This window comes from Tachypleus tridentatus, chromosome 9 (assembly GCF_004210375.1).
Source record: "Tachypleus tridentatus isolate NWPU-2018 chromosome 9, ASM421037v1, whole genome shotgun sequence".
Lineage (NCBI taxonomy): Eukaryota > Metazoa > Arthropoda > Merostomata > Xiphosura > Limulidae > Tachypleus > Tachypleus tridentatus.
The window spans coordinates 30,188,780-30,207,434 of NC_134833.1; the positions used below are offsets into that span (position 1 = coordinate 30,188,780).

At 32.3% G+C, this 18,655-nt stretch overlaps 1 protein-coding gene across 6 annotated transcripts in view; it reads left to right on the forward strand.

Annotated features, from left to right (window-relative positions):
- Window positions 1–6,505: 6,505 nt before the first annotated feature.
- LOC143224964 (meiosis regulator and mRNA stability factor 1-like) overlaps window positions 6,506–18,655 on the forward strand; it is a 40,278-nt gene continuing 28,128 nt past the window's right edge. For 2 of the 6 annotated variants that reach the window (XM_076453513.1, XM_076453514.1), the window contains exons 1-5: window positions 6,506–6,651; window positions 7,895–8,538; window positions 13,085–13,263; window positions 16,127–16,207; window positions 17,501–17,642. In XM_076453513.1, the coding sequence (XP_076309628.1) occupies window positions 8,026–8,538; window positions 13,085–13,263; window positions 16,127–16,207; window positions 17,501–17,642 (915 nt within the window). In that variant the 5' untranslated portion in view covers window positions 6,506–6,651; window positions 7,895–8,025. Of the gene's footprint in view, window positions 6,652–7,894; window positions 8,539–13,084; window positions 13,264–16,126; window positions 16,208–17,500; window positions 17,643–18,655 lie in introns of those variants that run through there. The other 4 variants (XM_076453516.1, XM_076453519.1, XM_076453515.1 and 1 more) reach the window with 3 other exon arrangements.

Sequence of the window (18,655 nt, forward strand, 5' to 3'; positions counted from 1 at the left end):
GGTTCGAGTATCTTGGGGTCAACAATATTACAACACCTAAACCACATACACCATGTACGACTCATACTGAGTTAGACAATCAAACTTGTTATAACTCTTGCCTTTGAAATAATTTCTAACTATCTTGTTTTGAAAAATGAATAATCATTAAACATTAACTCACAAAATAAAGTAACTAATAACTCTTACACTAAACAGTCTTGTATATTTAACAATCTAAGTGGACAGATAACTATCCAAGCTTTATGGACAAGAAACGGTTTCATGCATATAATCTATAACTGTATTACATAACACCAACACTTTAAACTTTGTTCAAATTAAATTATGGGACATCACTTTTCCTTGGCTTGATCTGGTTATAATTAAATTTTTTTTCTGCAGAGCATTAGACCGTTTAGAGAACAAATGTGGCTCAACGGTATCTCTGCAGACTTACAACGCTAAAAACCGGGTTTCGATACTCGTGGTGGGCAAAGCAGAGATAGCCCATTGTGTATCTTTGTGCTTAATTCAAAACAACAACAACATCTCTGCATTTCTTCCATCTACAGGATGCTGATTCCAGATCTTATATCATAAACAACTACTTTCGTTCTGTGAGTAACATCTTCTATACGGAGTTAAAGATCCCCTCTCCTGTACTATATAATACATGGTTTTTCAAACTATACTCCGTCATAGTTATCTGGGGCTCCGCGAGGAAATTTTAGAATGTTTTATTTTTTTTCCTAAAACTATAAAATTGAATTAAAATATGCTGTACAAAAAAGTAAAAAGTAAAATATATCTTTAGAATAACACGTTTATCACGTATTGGACCTTTTAATATTTTATTCTGTCTAACGCCAGACGATTTTATTTAGCTTAGGGGAAGTTCTCCCGATGAAAGTATTAATACAATCTCATTTAGCTTTGACAGTGGCACTACTGGTTGCTACTAGATGTGGCACCATCTCAAGAGCACATGCGTCATTGGAGATGCAAGATAGCCTTGTAATTTTCGTATGGAACATCGGTCAACCATAGGTGGTGATGCAAAGTGTCTTTTAAAAGCCAGATCTGGATTAGAGACTAAATCTCGAACGAAATGAAACATGACGTCATTGTTTTTTGAATTTCGCACAAAGCTACTCGAGGGCTATCAGTGCTAGCCGTCCCTAATTTAGTAGTGTAAGACTAGAGGGAAGGCAGCTAGTCATCACCACCCACGGGTGTGACAGGGATTCGAACCCGCGACCTTCGAAATATGAGTCGAGGGCCTTAACCACCTGGAAGATTTTTACTCATATCACATTTATTACTGATATTCAGCCACTTATAAGGTTGACAACTAATTATTAATTTGTCGAAAAAACGTTTTCTTGTATCTTTCAAAAGTATTTTCACGGACATAGAATAACTTATTAATGAAAACTCGTTCAAGCACTTCAGTTTTATCATACAGTGACATGCTGACCTAAAATAAGTGTCGTCACAACGAAGTCAGAAATAAAGATTTGTGGAAAAATAGCTAGGTCGATAGAGTAATATATTTTTCTGAAGGAAAAGGGTAACCTATTATTTTCACAATTTTTTTGTTATTTTTTAACAGAAAATTTTAAACCAGATAACAAAATATTAATCTGGATCTGTCGTGCATCTAAATCTCGAACGAAATGAAACAAAATTAAACATGACGTCTACGGGTGTATGACTCGTAATCCGATGGTCGCGGGTTCGCGCCCGCGTCGCGCCAAACATGCTCGCACTCCCAGCCGTGGGGGCGCTATAATGTGACGGTCAATCCCACTATTCGTTAGTAAAAGAGTAGCCCAAGAGTTGGCGGTGGGTGGTGATGACTAGCTGGTTGCCTTTCCTCTAGGGACGTAGGGGGGTGTAATTTTACACGAAATTGAAAAAAAAAAAAAAAAAAATATTCTTAGGCTTACACCTAACAGGAATTCATCGGCGTTATTGTCGTGTGCAAACACTTAAACGCAGGATGATGTAAGAAGTAGCGAAACAAGAAATAAAAGAAAGTATGATGAAAGCTTTATTGAATATGGACAGGTATTGAAGGTGGACCTAGTGGGTTGTATGTTGAATGTGTTGACTAACAGTGGTTTGCATCCAGCAAAATTAAAATGGCATCTAGAAACCAAAAACCCCCAATTAAAAAATCCAACTTCCGAGTATTTCGAAAAAAAGTATTTGCGGTTAAATGCAAGGAAAGCTACATTTTCTTCGTTTGTTCATCAGGACAACAAAGGTCCTCTTATTGCTTCATATCATGTTAGTTACCGTATTGGAAAAGGAGATGAAGTCCATACAATTGCAGTAGATTTGATAAAACCATGCGCAAAAGATTTGGTAGAGTGCACAACTGATGAGAAATTTCTTAAAAACATTAATTCAGTGCTCCTTTCTGGCAATTCGGTTTCTCGAAGAATGAAGGATATGTCAGTAAATTGCTTAACGGAGTTAATAAGACGAGTGATACGGAATCCAACTTTTTCGCTTTAGATGGATAAATCAACAGATGTTGCAGGTTATGCGATGTTGCTTGTGTTTGTTTGTTCGCTATATTCACGAAGCTAGTTTTGAAAAAAGTCATGCTAATTTGCAAGCCTTTGCATACTCAAACAACAAGCAAAGAAATATTTAAACTGATTGATTTATTTATGGAACAACATGAGATCCAATGACAGCTTTGTTTAAGTATTTGCACTGATGGAGCTGCAGCTGTGATTGGAAAACTTTCAGACGCAGTGGCACGAATAAATAAGAAAAACCCGGCCATCGAGAGTATCCACTGCTGTCTTCATTGTCATGCACTTGAAATGAAACAAGTGCCAGAAGACTTAAAAGAGGTATTGGGTGATGTCATAAAAATAGTTAATTTTATAAAATCAAGACCACTCAATGTGAGGATCTTCAGTTTACTCTGTGAGGATATGGGAAGTTTGCATGAAAAGTTTCTGCTTCATACTGAAGTTGATGGCTTTCTCGGGGAAAAGTGCTTGCTCGGTTTTACAAACTGCGTGAGGAGATAGGTTTCTTTTTATTTGAATGCCATTTGGAACTTGCAAACAAATTAAGGGACAAATGCTGGATACAGAAAGTGGTTTACCTTTCGGACGTATTTGCCTATTTAAATGAAGTGAATGCTACAATGCAGGGTATCAGAGTAATGTACTTCAAAGCTCAGAGCAAAATGAAAGCGCCTCAACGTAAGCTAAAACTTTGGGGTGAATGTATATTTATGGAAGAACTTGACTGCTTCGAAAATCTTGGTGATTTTTTTTTTACTTATGAATGAAACTTCCTTAAGTGAAGATGCAAAAGTTTCAGTCTAGCAGAACATATCTGATATGTGTACAATAATTGGGGAGTACTTCCCTCATCAGTTAGAAAAATTACTGTGGATTCAAAATCCCTTTGTTGACTCTGAAAATACAAACAATCTGCCTTTGAAAGAGAAAGAACAGCTTACAGAACTTTCAACTGATTACACCCTGAACACAAAATTTCAGCAGGAAGAAATTACACAATTTTGGATTCAAATGGCCATGGAATACCCTGAAATAAGTAACAGAGCTTTGAAAATTTTGATGCGTTTTCCAACAACATATCTTTGTGAGCAAACATTTTCGCTGTATACAGCTACAAAGACCAAATTTAGAAACAGGCTAAATATTGAAGATGACTTGCGGTTACAGATAACCACCACAACAACACTGTACTTTTACTGATATAAATTTTGGAAGCAGAAATTTTTGAATAAGTAAGTAGAATCAAAAATGTTTTCTTAAATGTTGATATTTTAATAAATTTATATTCTAAAAGCTTGAAGTAAACTTCGTCTGGTACTAGTGACCGATTGTTTCTATTTTTAGTGTAAGTTGTTTTTTAAGGCTCCGGAATGTATTTTTCTTTCTCATGTGAAGTTCCGCAGGTCTAAACGATTTGGGAACCCCTGATCTAATCTATCACCACTTACCAAAAAACGTCGGTATACATTGGCCACAGAAGTACTTTCACTGAGAGAGCTTGAAAGATCATGAGTTACGAGAGCTATCGATGATTCCGTATTAACCAAGAATTTAACCTCTCATTCTTGTCATTTCATTGGTACATACACATTCCGCCCTGTGAAAGCTGAGCTGGTAGTTGAATTCTTCACTGCAAAATGAGGAATTCAGTACTTTCTGAAGCTGGTGGTTAAAACCAACTTGGGATCCATTAGATTTATGTAGCGTTTGCTATAGCATTCACTGCTTGTTTCTGGTTATACTGGACTTTATGATCGGACAGCTGATACTGGAAACCCAGTCTAGGCTTTGTTGATTAGTTAGGGTGTTCGAAAAGTCACTGTGCAGTTTTGTAATCATATGTCTATTCAATCTATTTCAAGCCAACAACTGATAGCGGTGTTTAGAAACAAAATAAGAAGGATCCAGGTCTGTATTGATGTCACTTTTAACATTGTTTATAATTTTCGTTCATATTTACCTCCTGTATTCTGTATTGAAACATGTCTGTTAATAAATATACAGTCATGTGAAAAAGTTAGGACACCCCATAAAAGCCTGTGTATTTTTGTAACATTTTTGGATATATAGATATTTAATCTCAATTTTAACAATACTGAGAGATTATAGGAATACAACTAAACAATTAAAACTGAAGAAAAGACTTTTCAAGATCTTCTGTAAATGTAATTCTACAAAAATGCATATTTTAACTGAGGAAAAAGTTAGGACATCCCCACATTTATTCCCACTTAAAATGGCTCAACTCACACACAAGTGTATCACACCAGGTACACATGATTAGAAGATCGTTACTCAGCATTGTGAATGAGGCTTGCCCTATTTAAACCTCAGACATTTAGTTTGGTGTGCTCCTAACTGTTGAAGTGAGAGTGAGCACCATGGTGAAAGCAAAAGAGCTGTTTGAGGCCTTTAGAAAGAAAATTGTATCAGCTTATGAGTCTGGTAAGGGATTTAAAAAGATCTCAAAAAGTTTGAAATCAGCCATTCCACTGTCCGGAATATAGTCAACAAGTGGAGGGCTTTCAAAACAACTGCCAACATGCCCAGGTCTGGTCGTCCAAGCAAGTTCACCCCGAGAGCAGACCGCAAGATGCTAAAAGAAGTCTCCAAACAGTATAGAAGGTGCTTGAAGATCATGTAAGATCATCTGTACGAAAATTAAAGCTGAAGCGGAACTGGACCCTGCAACACGACAATGACCCAAAACATACCAGTAAATCCACCAAGGACTGGTTAAAAACTAAGAAATGGAGAGTCCTGGAATGGCCGAGTCAAAGCTCAGATCTTAATCCCATTGAGATGCTGTGGGGCGACTTGAAATGGGTTGTACATGCAAGAAACCCCTCAAACATCTCAGAACTGACAGAATTCTGCATTGAGGAGTGGGGCAAACTTTCTTCAGACCGATGTCAGAGACTGGTAGATGGCTACAAGAAGCGTCTCACTGCAGTTATTTCAGCTAAAGGGGTAACACTAGCTATTAGGGGTTAGGGTTTTTCCTCAGTTAGAATATGCATTTTTGTAGAATTACATTTACAGAAGATCTTGAAAAGTCTTTTTTTCAGTTTTAATTGTTTAGTTATATTCCTATAATCTCTCAGCATTGTTAAAATCGAGATTAAATATCTATATATCCAAAAATGTTACAAAAATATACAGGCTTTTCACATGACTGTATAAGCGCACAGTGATTTTCCGAACACCCTGTATTTTCTGTGGTGCGTATTCAGTGAGCAGACCCTGAGGTCAGATGTACTCCATGACCTGGAAGGCTAGGGAATGGTAACCAGTTGGGCTGCAGCAAATCTCTGGGTTGTGTTGGTGGCTTGTTTGTTTTATAATTTCTCGCAAATCTACACGAGGGCTGTCTGTGCTAGCCGTCCCTAACTTAGCAGTGTAAAATTAGAGGGAAGGTAGCTAGTCATCACTACTCACCGCCAACTCTTGAACTACTCTTTTATCAACAAATAGCAGGAGTGTCCGTTACATTATAACGTCCCCATGGCTGAAAGGGCGAGCATGTTTGGTGTGACTAGGATTCGAACCCGCGACCCTCGGATTACGAGTCGAGTGCCTTAATTACCTGGCCATTCCAGGGCTGGTGACTAGTTTTCTCTTGGCCCAAATCTAGTTTGAGAAGGTTGATCCACCTGAAAGGAAACCACAATAGCTGTTTCTGTAGCTTTTTCCCCTCTCTAATGAACTAAGCACTTGAGCACACGGTTGTTTTCAGTATGATAAGATATATTTATATAACCCTCAAAATATAATGAATTGCTTTTGGTGAAATTATCTAATCACTTAGCTTAAAATATTAACCATGAAGAAATTGTTTTGTGACAGTATGAGTTTTTTTTATTGTTTTTTCATGAAAAATCATTGTTTATGTGGTTATATTGAGAACACGTTTGACGAGTAGATAAAATTATAAAAGTTTGGTGTCAATATACTAAGCCCAAAGGTGTCTTAGTTAAGTGAGGAACGGGTACGGTGACGTATTCCGTAGAATGGTTCCGGTCAGTGTTTATAACTACGTTACGGAGTTGTGAGTACAAGTTCAGCAAGCTGGAGATGATTTTCATTTTTTCACAAAATTACCATTTCTACAGAACATGTAATGTATCACCCATAAAATTGTTAGTTAAAACTTTAATTAGGAGTTTTAATTTAAAAATGCAATTAGTTTTACATGTTTAACGTGACTTAAACTCTAAAGGAAGCCTTAAAATTAAGTAAATTATAACTTTCATCCATAATCTTATTACATATACTGTATTATTATTATTAAGACGTTGTTATTGATAATAGTTATAAATATATATATATATACCTATATGTTCAGCTGTTACTTTTACTATTAGTTGTATTTTAAGTAACATTCTATTTCAACAGTGACAAGAGGTTCGATTTTAAATTTCATTACTTGTTGTGAACGTGATAATATGGATGAAAATCAAACATTTTGGAATTATTGAACTCTTTCATATCGAAATAAAGTATGTATTATAGTTAAGAAATGGAACATGGATATACTTTATGTTGTATTTAAAATTAAAGATATTGTTATGAGTGGGTAAAACAGAAGATGAGTAACTTTAGAAAGTTAATTTTACATAGAATTTAATTTGGAATCAGAAGTAGAGCTAATAAAAATCAATATATTAATAATATATTATATATATATATATATATTAATAATATATTATATATATTGTTCTTTTGAGTATGAGAATATTATATTGGAATGTTAAATTTGGATAGTAATTTACATGTGACTATATACAGTGTTTATGAAAGTGAAGTATTTTCTTTGTATATCATTTGTCTGCTGATACAAAATGAGATATTATAGTGCAAATTCACTTAGTTTTTATATAATTTTAAAAATTACAATTTCACTACACATTGTGTACTCAGCAGTAAATTATTGTTCATTTATTGTAGCATTTGTGTTACATGGAAATATGAACTGTACAATAAATATAGTATTAAGTGCTTGTTGTTGCCATATACATAAACATTAAATATATCACTTTTGGACCTTCTATAAAAAGAAATATATATATAACAAGATATAATACCACACATATATTCAACATATGACTTGAAACCATCTAATGTTATTGCAGAAACTTACAACTTGATTAGAATTCATTGTTGTGTAACAAATAAAATCTGTAGTGTTCAGTTTAGTTAATCTTCTGTTTCTCAGCTTTGTAGGCTGAAATACCAAAAACATAGTTAAAAGAGGGCTTGGTTTAATTTTTCATAATAGGTATAAATCTGTTTTTATATTTTGATGAATAATTGTTGTTCCTGGTCCAATGGTACCACATATGTAATATTTTTTTTTGTAGTGTTTCCCTTTTCCCAGGATGCAAGTAAATATAGACTTGAAGCTGCAAATCATTATGGAACATCTAAGTATATAAAATGTTAATTTTGTTACTAAAATTTGACAAAGAAAAGTATACTATTCAACTAGAAAATGCTTAAACAGACTAAACTCATGAATACTAACAAAAATATTGGACGAGTATCGCCAATTGTGAGGAGAAGTTGTTTTTCAGGAGCATCATCATCTCTGGACTCTGCAGGCTTTTATCAGCATGTTGATACAGCCTCTAGCAGTAGTTCGTTGCCTGCTTGTTTGTGCTCGCATTGTTTAAGTGCTCCAAATTCGTCACTACATCTAAGCAATGTGGCACAGAATTCAGGAGGGCGATCCATCTTCTGCAATCAAAGGATGAGTGGTAATTGTGTTTCATTACCTGAAGTTTCTGAATTTAATGAGTCACCAGCAACTGGAACAAGGCCTACTTTGTCAGCATTATCATCATCATATTCAAATGAACCAGAAGTAGAAATTCATGTTAATAACCTAGACCCTAGCATTGATGTACGAGAAATGAGAAATATTCATGTTAATAACCTAGACCCAAACATTGATGTACGAGAAATGAGAAATATTCTTCTTTCAGTTTTTCAAGAGTATACTAAGGTGAGATATGATCTAAGAATGTACATGTTACATTGTTATATTTCTCTACTCTGTACTAACATGTAATCTTGAAATACTATTTATAATGTGTTAAATAAACACTTGATAAAATAATATATATCATGCTCTTATTGGAAACATAGGTTCCTGTAAAGTTATTGTCTGGTTAGTTGGGTTAATTGTGAAATTATTAGTCTGTTGAGCTGTTTACAGTAGTTTCTTCAAAGAACTGTAACAGTTTCAAACATATTTCAAGTAGGGACTGTTGATTACTGACTGGGTTAGGGATGCACTTGCTTGGTGGCGTAGAGGTATGTTGCTCCTTTATTTACATTTTGTTAAAGTTTTTAATGAGGAAGCATGAGCATGTGGGATTCCACTTTATACAAGTTTCTCTTAAGGCATATTTAAGCAATTTTATATAAATATTAATATTGAAAATTTCAGAGACAAATAGTTTAAATGTGTAACAGTTTACACAGTGATTGTTATAAAATCAGTTATAGTTTGCTGATACTCAAGAGCATTCATAATTACAAGTTCTAATGTGTGGAATACACATGATTCATTTGATAATGTAGCATTATTAGAACCTTTCACAATATTTGCCCCATTATCTCTTATGAGGAGGTAACTATATATACATATTTCAAGTTCTCATTTAATTGTTAGATCTTGCAGTTTTTATCTTACTGTATGATCAGTTTAAGTTCCAGAAATGTGTTTGACAGCATGTTGTAAATCCATATGTTTATGTTTTGTTGTTAATTAATATTACATTCTGATTAAAACACTGCTCAGAACTATGAACCCATCTAATAATGTGTGTAGCTAGTTAAACACACTGTTCTTAATTATAAAGAATACAGTACCTTGTTTACTCAGTTGGGTACTTACTCTCTATGTTAGTGATATTTTTGTCCATAATTACAGTGATATCTCGAAATCCTACCAGTTTAAGAGATAGAAGTTAGTTACATAAAACTATAATTAGTTTTACACGTGGAAAGTTTTTTAAGGTCACGTGATAATCAATGAAGACAGAGTTTATTATAGAATCACATTTAATATTACTGACAGCAGTTAATAGCTAAGGTAAAGAATTGGAAGTTATTGTGTACATTGCAAATGACAAAACACTTTATAACGAGAAACCCTGAATATGACCTAAGATAGTTGAAATGTTGCTTTCTGTTTTATTAGTAAAAGTGCTAATACCCATACCAACCGTCCTGAGATACAATGACGGAACTGTACCTGACTTTTTGGACTTCTGACTACACGTATTGCTCAATCAACACCTGCTGACATGTTGCAATTTGTATATACATATACTGCAGGGATGCTATATATTGAGATTTTAAAAAGCTGTTAGACAGGTATAGAAAAGACTATTTATAAAACATTTTCATTTTTGTAGAAAAATGTTATTGCCACTATATCACGGCAACTATAGTCTACATCTATTCACCTGGAATCATTAAATTATCCAATGTTGAAATATTCTTATTGTACCCTGGTCTGTCTATAGCTTATCTTTATTGCCCAAAACTTCATATTTAATTTTATATTGGATGCTATGCTTCATTGTTACAGCATCCTGTGAAACTTGTGAAGCCTTTTGTTTAGATAAATATATCAACTGTTTGATTATAAGATATTTGTGTTGTTTACATAAAGGACTTGACAAGATATTTAATATCTGGCCAAAATACCATCCATTACTTCTTCTCTTGATGTTTGTACATCAGGGGTCAAGCTTTATATAAAGGAAACACATTAAAATCAAGGATATAAGCCTGTTAAAGGGATTAAACAAGTAACTTTTTAATGTCTACACTTTTCATTTCATGTAAATAAAACTTACCTATGTAATGGCCAGTGTTTCTAAAAAAAAATGCACAGAACTGCAACTACCAATTCAAGACATTTCTAGTAAATCCTTAGATGAATATAACAAGACATTTCTAGTAAATCCTTAGATGAATATAACAAGACATTTCTAGTAAGTCGTTAGATGAATGTAACAAGACATTTCTAGTAAGTCATTAGATGAATGTAACAAGACATTTCTAGTAAGTCGTTAGATGAATGTAACAAGACATTTCTAGTAAGTCGTTAGATGAATGTAACAAGACATTTCTAGTAAGTCGTTAGATGAATGTAACAAGACATTTCTAGTAAGTCGTTAGATGAATGTAACAAGACATTTCTAGTAAGTCGTTAGATGAATGTAACAAGACATTTCTAGTAAGTCGTTAGATGAATGTAACAAGACATTTCTAGTAAATCGTTAGATGAATGTAACAAGACATTTCTGGTAAATCGTTAGATGAATGTAACAAGACATTTCTAGTAAATCGTTAGATGAATGTAACAAGACATTTCTAGTAAATCATTAGATTAATGTAACAAGACATTTCTAGTAAATAAGATGAATCTAACAAGTTAGATGAATGTAACAAGACATTTCTAGTAAGTCTAGTAAGTTAGATGAATGTAACAAGACATTTCTAGTAAGTAACAAGTTAGATGAATGTAACAAGACATTTCTAGTGAATGTAACAAGACATTTCTGGTAGATGAATGTAACAAGACATTTCTAGTAAGTCGTTAGATGAATGTAACAAGACATTTCTAGTAAGTCGTTAGATGAATGTAACAAGACATTTCTAGTAAGTCGTTAGATGAATGTAACAAGACATTTCTAGTAAGTCGTTATATGATGTAACAAGACATTTCTGGTAAATCGTTATATGAATGTAACAAGACATTTCTAGTAAATCGTAAGATGAATCTAACAAGACATTTCTAGTAAATCGTAAGATGAATCTAACAAGACATTTCTAGTAAATCGTAAGATGAATCTAACAAGACATTTCTAGTAAATCGTAAGATGAATCTAACAAGACATTTCTAGTAAATCGTAAGATGAATCTAACAAGACATTTCTAGTAAATCGTTAGATGAATCTAACAAGACATTTCTAGTAAATCGTTAGATGAATCTAACAAGACATTTCTAGTAAATCGTTAGATGAATCTAACAAGACATTTCTAGTAAATCGTTAGATGAATGTAACAAGACATTTCTAGTAAATCGTTAGATGAATGTAACAAGACATTTCTAGTAAATCGTTAGATGAATGTAACAAGACATTTCTAGTAAATCATTAGATAAATATAACACAACATTTCTAGTAAATCCTTAGATGAATATAACTTTACCCAGATGTTTGCTCATCCCTTTACCTTTAAGGCTTTTTATATTCAGAAAAGAAATGGTAGTCATAAATTATCTATTTATTCTGACCTTACAAGCATAGTGGCTAGGGCTAGGTTTTGTACTGTTTACAAGCTAAGTTAAATGTGATTTTTTTTTTTTTTGGTGACCAGACATGTTCATCACCATATTAGTTGGAGTCTAAGGTTTTTCTATAGTGAAAATTTTTTAGGTTGTAAATGGTTGATATGAATACCCTTTCAACTAGAACTCTGAATGTTATAGTCAAGCTAGCCTTATGACCTGATGGCAAAGAGAAAAAAAAAGCCTTTTCTGCTATGGCATGTAACAAATATTGTAAAATTGAAATTCCATTATACATTCTTCTAACATGCACAGGAAACTTATATTTAGGTTAATGAGGAAAGGTTGAATATTATCAGTTATTGTTATATCAAAGATTATTAATTTTTTTGTTTAAAATAAATGATAAGAATGTTTAAAATCTGATGTGGGTTCAGTGATGAACCTCCATGGTTATATTAGTGAAAATCATTGTAATCAGAAAATATTAAATCTGTTTGGTAAATTTAATGTTATTTGTCGTGTTCTTATAATTTCTGCAACGAGACAACATTTTTTCATGTTAGTAAAAATGTTGCAGTTCAACTATAAATATTTTTATAATTTTAATGCCTACAGGCAAACAGAAACTTCAGAAATCATATGACAGTTGTTGAATTACACCACTTTCTAAAGATTGGTTGAAAAACATATTAAAGATAATTTTAAAAAATAATAAAAGCCATTGGTACATTAGTGTGTAAAATATTGTGAAATCTCTCTTAGGGTTAAAACTAACTCAAACATTTATTATAAACTTTTAGACAATGATTCAAGTGTGTAATATAGAAGTTAAAAATTACTTCACCCTTAGTTTTCACTATTTTAAAAAAAGTCACTGAAATTATAGTTTAACAGCAGCATATAAATATATGACTGGGATTCTTAAAATTTTCTGATCAAAAGTAAACTAACTACAAAGCTCAAAGCAAAAATGCAATAATGAGCACATTTCAGTATAATAAACATGACTAGAAACATTTAATGTTATAGATAGTAGATTCAGAAAAATAAAACTTGTAATAATTAGATTACATTAAATCATCATTAGCACCCTAACCTCTGTTAACAATATTTTTGATAGTAAGGTTGAATATATTTATTGATTTCTCAGAGTCAACACTTTGTATTATCAGTAATTACAGTGTGTTTTGATAAACCTAAAATATATTAGTATATGTATAGAAAACATGTTTTGTAGGTCATGCACTTTTCTCTCAGGATGCTGGAAGATAAGAGCTTAAAGGTTGTGGTCAGGGTGATGTCTCTTCGTGAGGCACAGTTTGCAGTTTCTAATCTTCATGGCCTCAAGATTGGCTCGAGAAGGATCTTGTTAAGTTACCAGTCAAGTGATAGTAAACCTCCTTTACAAGTGTTGAGGTGATTATAAGTCTTGGTGTGTTTTGTTGTTGTTGTTTTTATAAATTACTCAAACGGTTGTTATTTCTTTAGTATGGTTTTTAGTTTATTCATCTAACTTTCAACATCATATCTGGTTAAAATTCAATGAAATTTACTTATGTTTAATTGGTTCATTTTGTAGATTTTTACCTTTCTAAAAGAATATGGTTAAATCTACTAAGATGCTCAGAAAGTCCTTTAAAATTTGCTTTCACATATAATTAGCTTGAAAAACATTGTACAATGCATTTCAAGATAGTTGATGTTTCTTCTACTTCTTTTGTGTTATGAAGCAGAAATAATTCTGACCCAAAACTCTGTGTTAATAGAATATTAACAATACATTTCAATGTTTTTTTATGTTAATGATAAGTAATATTAAACCTGCAAGCTTAATGCATTTTGATTTTGAATTTTTTATTTGTTGTGTTCTGTTTCTTTAGGTGTTTGTCTATCTATACCTACATGTGTCATACTTTATAATCATTGCATTGTGGTAGAAAATAATCCAAACAGTTAGAACTGGTTTGGTAATGCCATTCTTAAAATATATATATAGGGAAAAATAACACACTTTGATAAAGTTAAGTAAACAAAATCACAAGGATCCCAGGGCACAAACTATATTGTGTGATCATAAAATTTACCCTAAAAAAACAGGTTGTAACAAAAATAAGTTACCCTGGGAATTTTTCAATTTGTGCAGCATATTTTGTTTATTTTTGTTGTGGCTTGTTTTTTACATTATAACAAACTAATTTATATAAAGAGTAACCTTCTACACACACACATACACTAAAAAAAATTTTGTTCAAAGTTTAGCAGGCTTTAGAAAACTTGAATATCTTCAGATCTAAGAGTTGAATGGATTCCAAGTGTTTTGTAAAAATACATGCCTTAATCTCATTTTTACTACTTCCAAGACAACCTTTGCTCTGCTGTTTTCATTAATGACAGTTTTATTTGAAAGTGATATTCAAAATGTTTATTTTAAATAAATCCACTGTTATAAAATAATGTCAGTCTCATCCATTCAGTTCATTATGATACAGTTCTGGTGTCTGATGATTAATTGTGATATCTAAATGATTGACAAGTTAGTCCACACCTATAAACATTCAGTTGAGATGGTTTTACATCTTCACATTTAAGGATGTTTTACTTCATTTGGATCATAGTCTTTACAAATAACAAGGGGAACCTATTACCATTGTTGCATGTGTAAAGTTTGAGTGCTGATGAGGTTCTGTGTTATCTTTGTTGTTTCTCTGAAAGAAGAGTTTCTTTGGTGACCATGACATTTTAGCATGTGTGTGTGTGCATGCAGTCATTGAAGTATTACATACATACAAACATTGGGATTAAAATCTAGCAATATTTTAAGTTACAAACTTTAGTTAACTATCATAACTATCAGTAATTTCAATAACTTATATTTTTCTTTCAGCTAATAAACGTATGCATAATTTATTCATTTTGTACTTTTCAAGTAAGTATAAAGAGCAGTATTTCTAAGACATACTTACCTCTGCTGCTACTTATAACTATTACTGAATCACCAGAGTTTCTTCTTTGCCCATCTAAGCATTAGTCTGAATTTTTGTCTCACTTTATCCAGTTTCTTATACCTCACTCAACTGTCTTTGGTGATAGTTGTCTTGTAATACTCTCGACCTATGTCAATATGCCATTTATCCTGGTACTGCATACAAGTACCCCTTAATTCCAACCTGGAGTAGTGAAACCTCATCTATCTGGTTGAGGCTGGCTTATAGTGTTGGTCACTAATGCACAGTTCCATCCTTGATATAGAGACTAAGTTCAGGGTTAAGAGCACACCTGTTCTGAATGTAGCGAAGGTCCCTCACTCATGATCAATACAGATGCTTTCTGTACACCTTTTTCATTGTGGGATTATAGCTATAGTGTCAGCAGATGGTAAGCATGTTTTGGAAGTTAACATTTTCCTAAATTGAATATGTATTTCCAATCATACTAACCTCTTCTGATATTCTCCTGCCCTTTCTACCCACCCAGAGCTTGTGTTAGAAACTGGGATGGTGTCAGTCTTGAAAAAGTGATAAAATTACCTGAAAAAGGTGATTATGTGCAGTACCAGGATAGAGGATGCATTGGTGTAAGTAGAGAGGACAATAACTTCCAAGGGCAATTGGGTTGGGTGTAAAAGACTGGAGAAAGGAAGAAAAAATTTAGACTGATGCTTAGATGGACAAAGAAGAAACCCTGGCATTCAAGCTATAGCTGTTAGTATCAACAGAGGTAAATATTATTGGAAATACATTTTCAATTGTAGGAAAATGTTAACTCTTAAAATTTAGTAGTAAATTATACTTATTTTCACTGAAGGATATGCAAAATACAATGCATTTATAGATAGATTAGGAAAGGTGGAAGTGATGCAAGGAACAAGTTTATTTATTTTTTAGTTGTACATTTACTTTATTATAGTTCTGTTGAGTAATTTAAAATTTTTTGTTTAGTTTTATTGCAACAGAAAGTTTTTTTGGGATTTACTGGTGCAACAGGTGAATTAATTGGACACATGCATGTAATTTCACTATTATGCCACAAGCGTGGTGAGGTTCACAATATTTTGCTACTAGAATCAAGATTTATGTTTGTTATTAGTATTTTTAGCCACCAGAGTTAGTTAATGTTCTAGTCAAAAATTGATTGAAGTGTATAAAAGAAAGTTTTAACCATTTTAAGGTTTGTGGTAAAATAATTGTATTTTGCATTAAATAATACCATTTGGGTATGAAATTACAAGATTCATTTTTGTGTCTAGACTTTTGTGATATTAAGTGGATGTAATTTTCAGATGTGAAGTACTTGCTTTATTGAATGATGTACCATTCAGCAGAATTTCCTTTAGAAACTTGAAAGAAAAGTTTCAGAACAGGTAAGTTGAGTAAATGAGCAGGTTTTAAGAGATTGTTATGTGCATTAAATTTTTTGTATTTGATGATAAAATGTGATACTAGGGAAAACTATTGTATTAACAAAAATAGTGACAAAAAGTAACAGTTGTGAACTCTTATGTACATGTATAAGAACATTTCCTTGAATACAGTACTGAATATTAACTTCTGTGTAAGGTGACACTTTAAGTTATAAACTTTGCATTTTTGACTAAAATAAAGTTACAGTACTAATTCAATTATCTAAATTATTCTCTGTCTGCCTACCTTTATATAAAATGGATATCACATTTTCTTTTGTTAAGATATTTCTGATTTCTTGTGAGACTGTTTATTAAGTTGTTTTCATGTGTTTCTTTGGTGATTCAGTTGCACACGTGTTTTTGTTCTTAAACACTCAAAAATGGTATCCAGATAATGAAATGTACTTAATACTATCTTTTGTGTGTTTTATTTCCAGCCTAAAAATATTTTGCATGTAAATTGTAATGAATGTGTCAGTAAGGATTGAGGCAAGTTATAGGTCAACTCATTATTCCTGCACTAATTTAGATAGACTAGTAGGTATTTATGATCTATTTGTGTGAACTTTGTTTTATCAGTGTGCATTCATTGTTTTAATTTTGTAGTTGAAGCAAAATTTAGAGGATTCCTTTCAATCTACAGTTAAAATGATGAATGAGTGAAACATGGTTTATGATAGGTCTTCATCCAGCTTGTCATTCAAATTCTTCCAAACATACATAGTATTTATTCCTTTCTCTGTTTAGTATATAATGTTTGTTACAAATTACCTCTGAACTTAAAATGGTGGATAAAGTGTTTAAATTCATTTCACTTATAAGGCATTTATTATGTTAACTTCTGATTCCAATTGTTCAGCTTTTTCTTCACTTATATTCTAACTGAAGTAGTTAGTAGGCAGTTATTTGGTATTAATTATTACCTTTTCATAGCATAACTGGTATTCTCAAAGTGATGGAATTTAGCTGTTAGAGATGAGCTTTTAAATAAGGTTTGTTTTGTTGACTATAAGATGCAATGTGTGTTTCATGTACCAGTTTTTAAAACCTCTTTTTTTAAAGGTAGATAGAGTATTCTCATAAAGAGCAGGAATGTTATGTTCAGTTTTTTTTTTAACTTGTAATTGTGAAACTTACACTAGTGTTTCTGAATGCTCCAGAAACACTAATGACAGAATAACAACACACACTGCTTAAGACTGTATGTGAGTTATGTTGGTAAGTAATATTGCATGTGTTTATATTATCTAGGTACAATAGAGCAATCACTGTTTCAGACCTGACCCAGATGGATATGTTAAAAATTACTGAAGAAACTGGAGACTGTATTGTATGCTTAAAGCCTGATTGTCGAATCACATCGTCATATTTTGAGGCTGAAGGATCACACCAGGTAAGCTTTACTTTCTGTTATATTTTAATTTAGAGAGCTCCATTTTAAAAAAAAAATAGGTAACTACAAGAAATACTGAACTAATTTGGCATTTGCAGCTGTACAGTTTTCAGTTTTGGAGATTGACCTAGTAGAATACATCAAAAACTAAAGAATGACTTCCTGCAGAAAACAGGGGTAAGTTTTTGGAATACATGTAAAACCAAAACTATGAGACCAAAAATGTCAGTTTGAAATTCTGTAGTAGATGACAAATGAACTATCAACATGCATGCACACATACAAATAAGAAGTATTTTAAGTTGTTTTAAAAACAGGTATATAATAAGCTTTTAGTAGCTGAGATAATAGTGTTTTTAAGCTGTTAGTATTCCATGAGTTAGTGCAAAAGGACTCGTACTTTCTCTACCAGTGGTTTTGCACTGATTTCACTCTTGTGTGTCATTACTTTATAATTTTGTTTCAGCAGTGATCTTATTTTTTGATGACTTCATTCAATGACACATACACCCACACACACAAATATATATATATATATATCTGCAGAATGTTAATGCAAACCTTACATTTTACACATTGAGTTGAATTAAACGTTGACGCTTTTCAGTATCTGAATGTTTTTCTAATAGTGAAGTGTTCACAAAGTCAGAACAAACGTGGATGAATTTATATGCTGTCATTTATTTCCAGCTTTTTCACAAAAATAATGTATCTGCCTTAGATGTTTGAAAAAGATTATAGAATCATCTATGACTTATATATTCTGTTAACACTGGCCAGCAAAAGTACATATGCTGTTTTCAATAATGTACTAAGTCAACTTGAAGTATTGAGTTATATTCAGGAAAAAATGAAATGTTAGTTATCAAGAGGATTGGTTTTTCTGATTGAATCTACAGAATTCAGGAATACCACTTCATGTAAGATTGTAAGTTCTGAGTAAAATTGTATTTTTTTTTTCTTATTTTGAATTGTGTTCACCATGTTAAGAATTCTTTCACTTGTGATTGGAG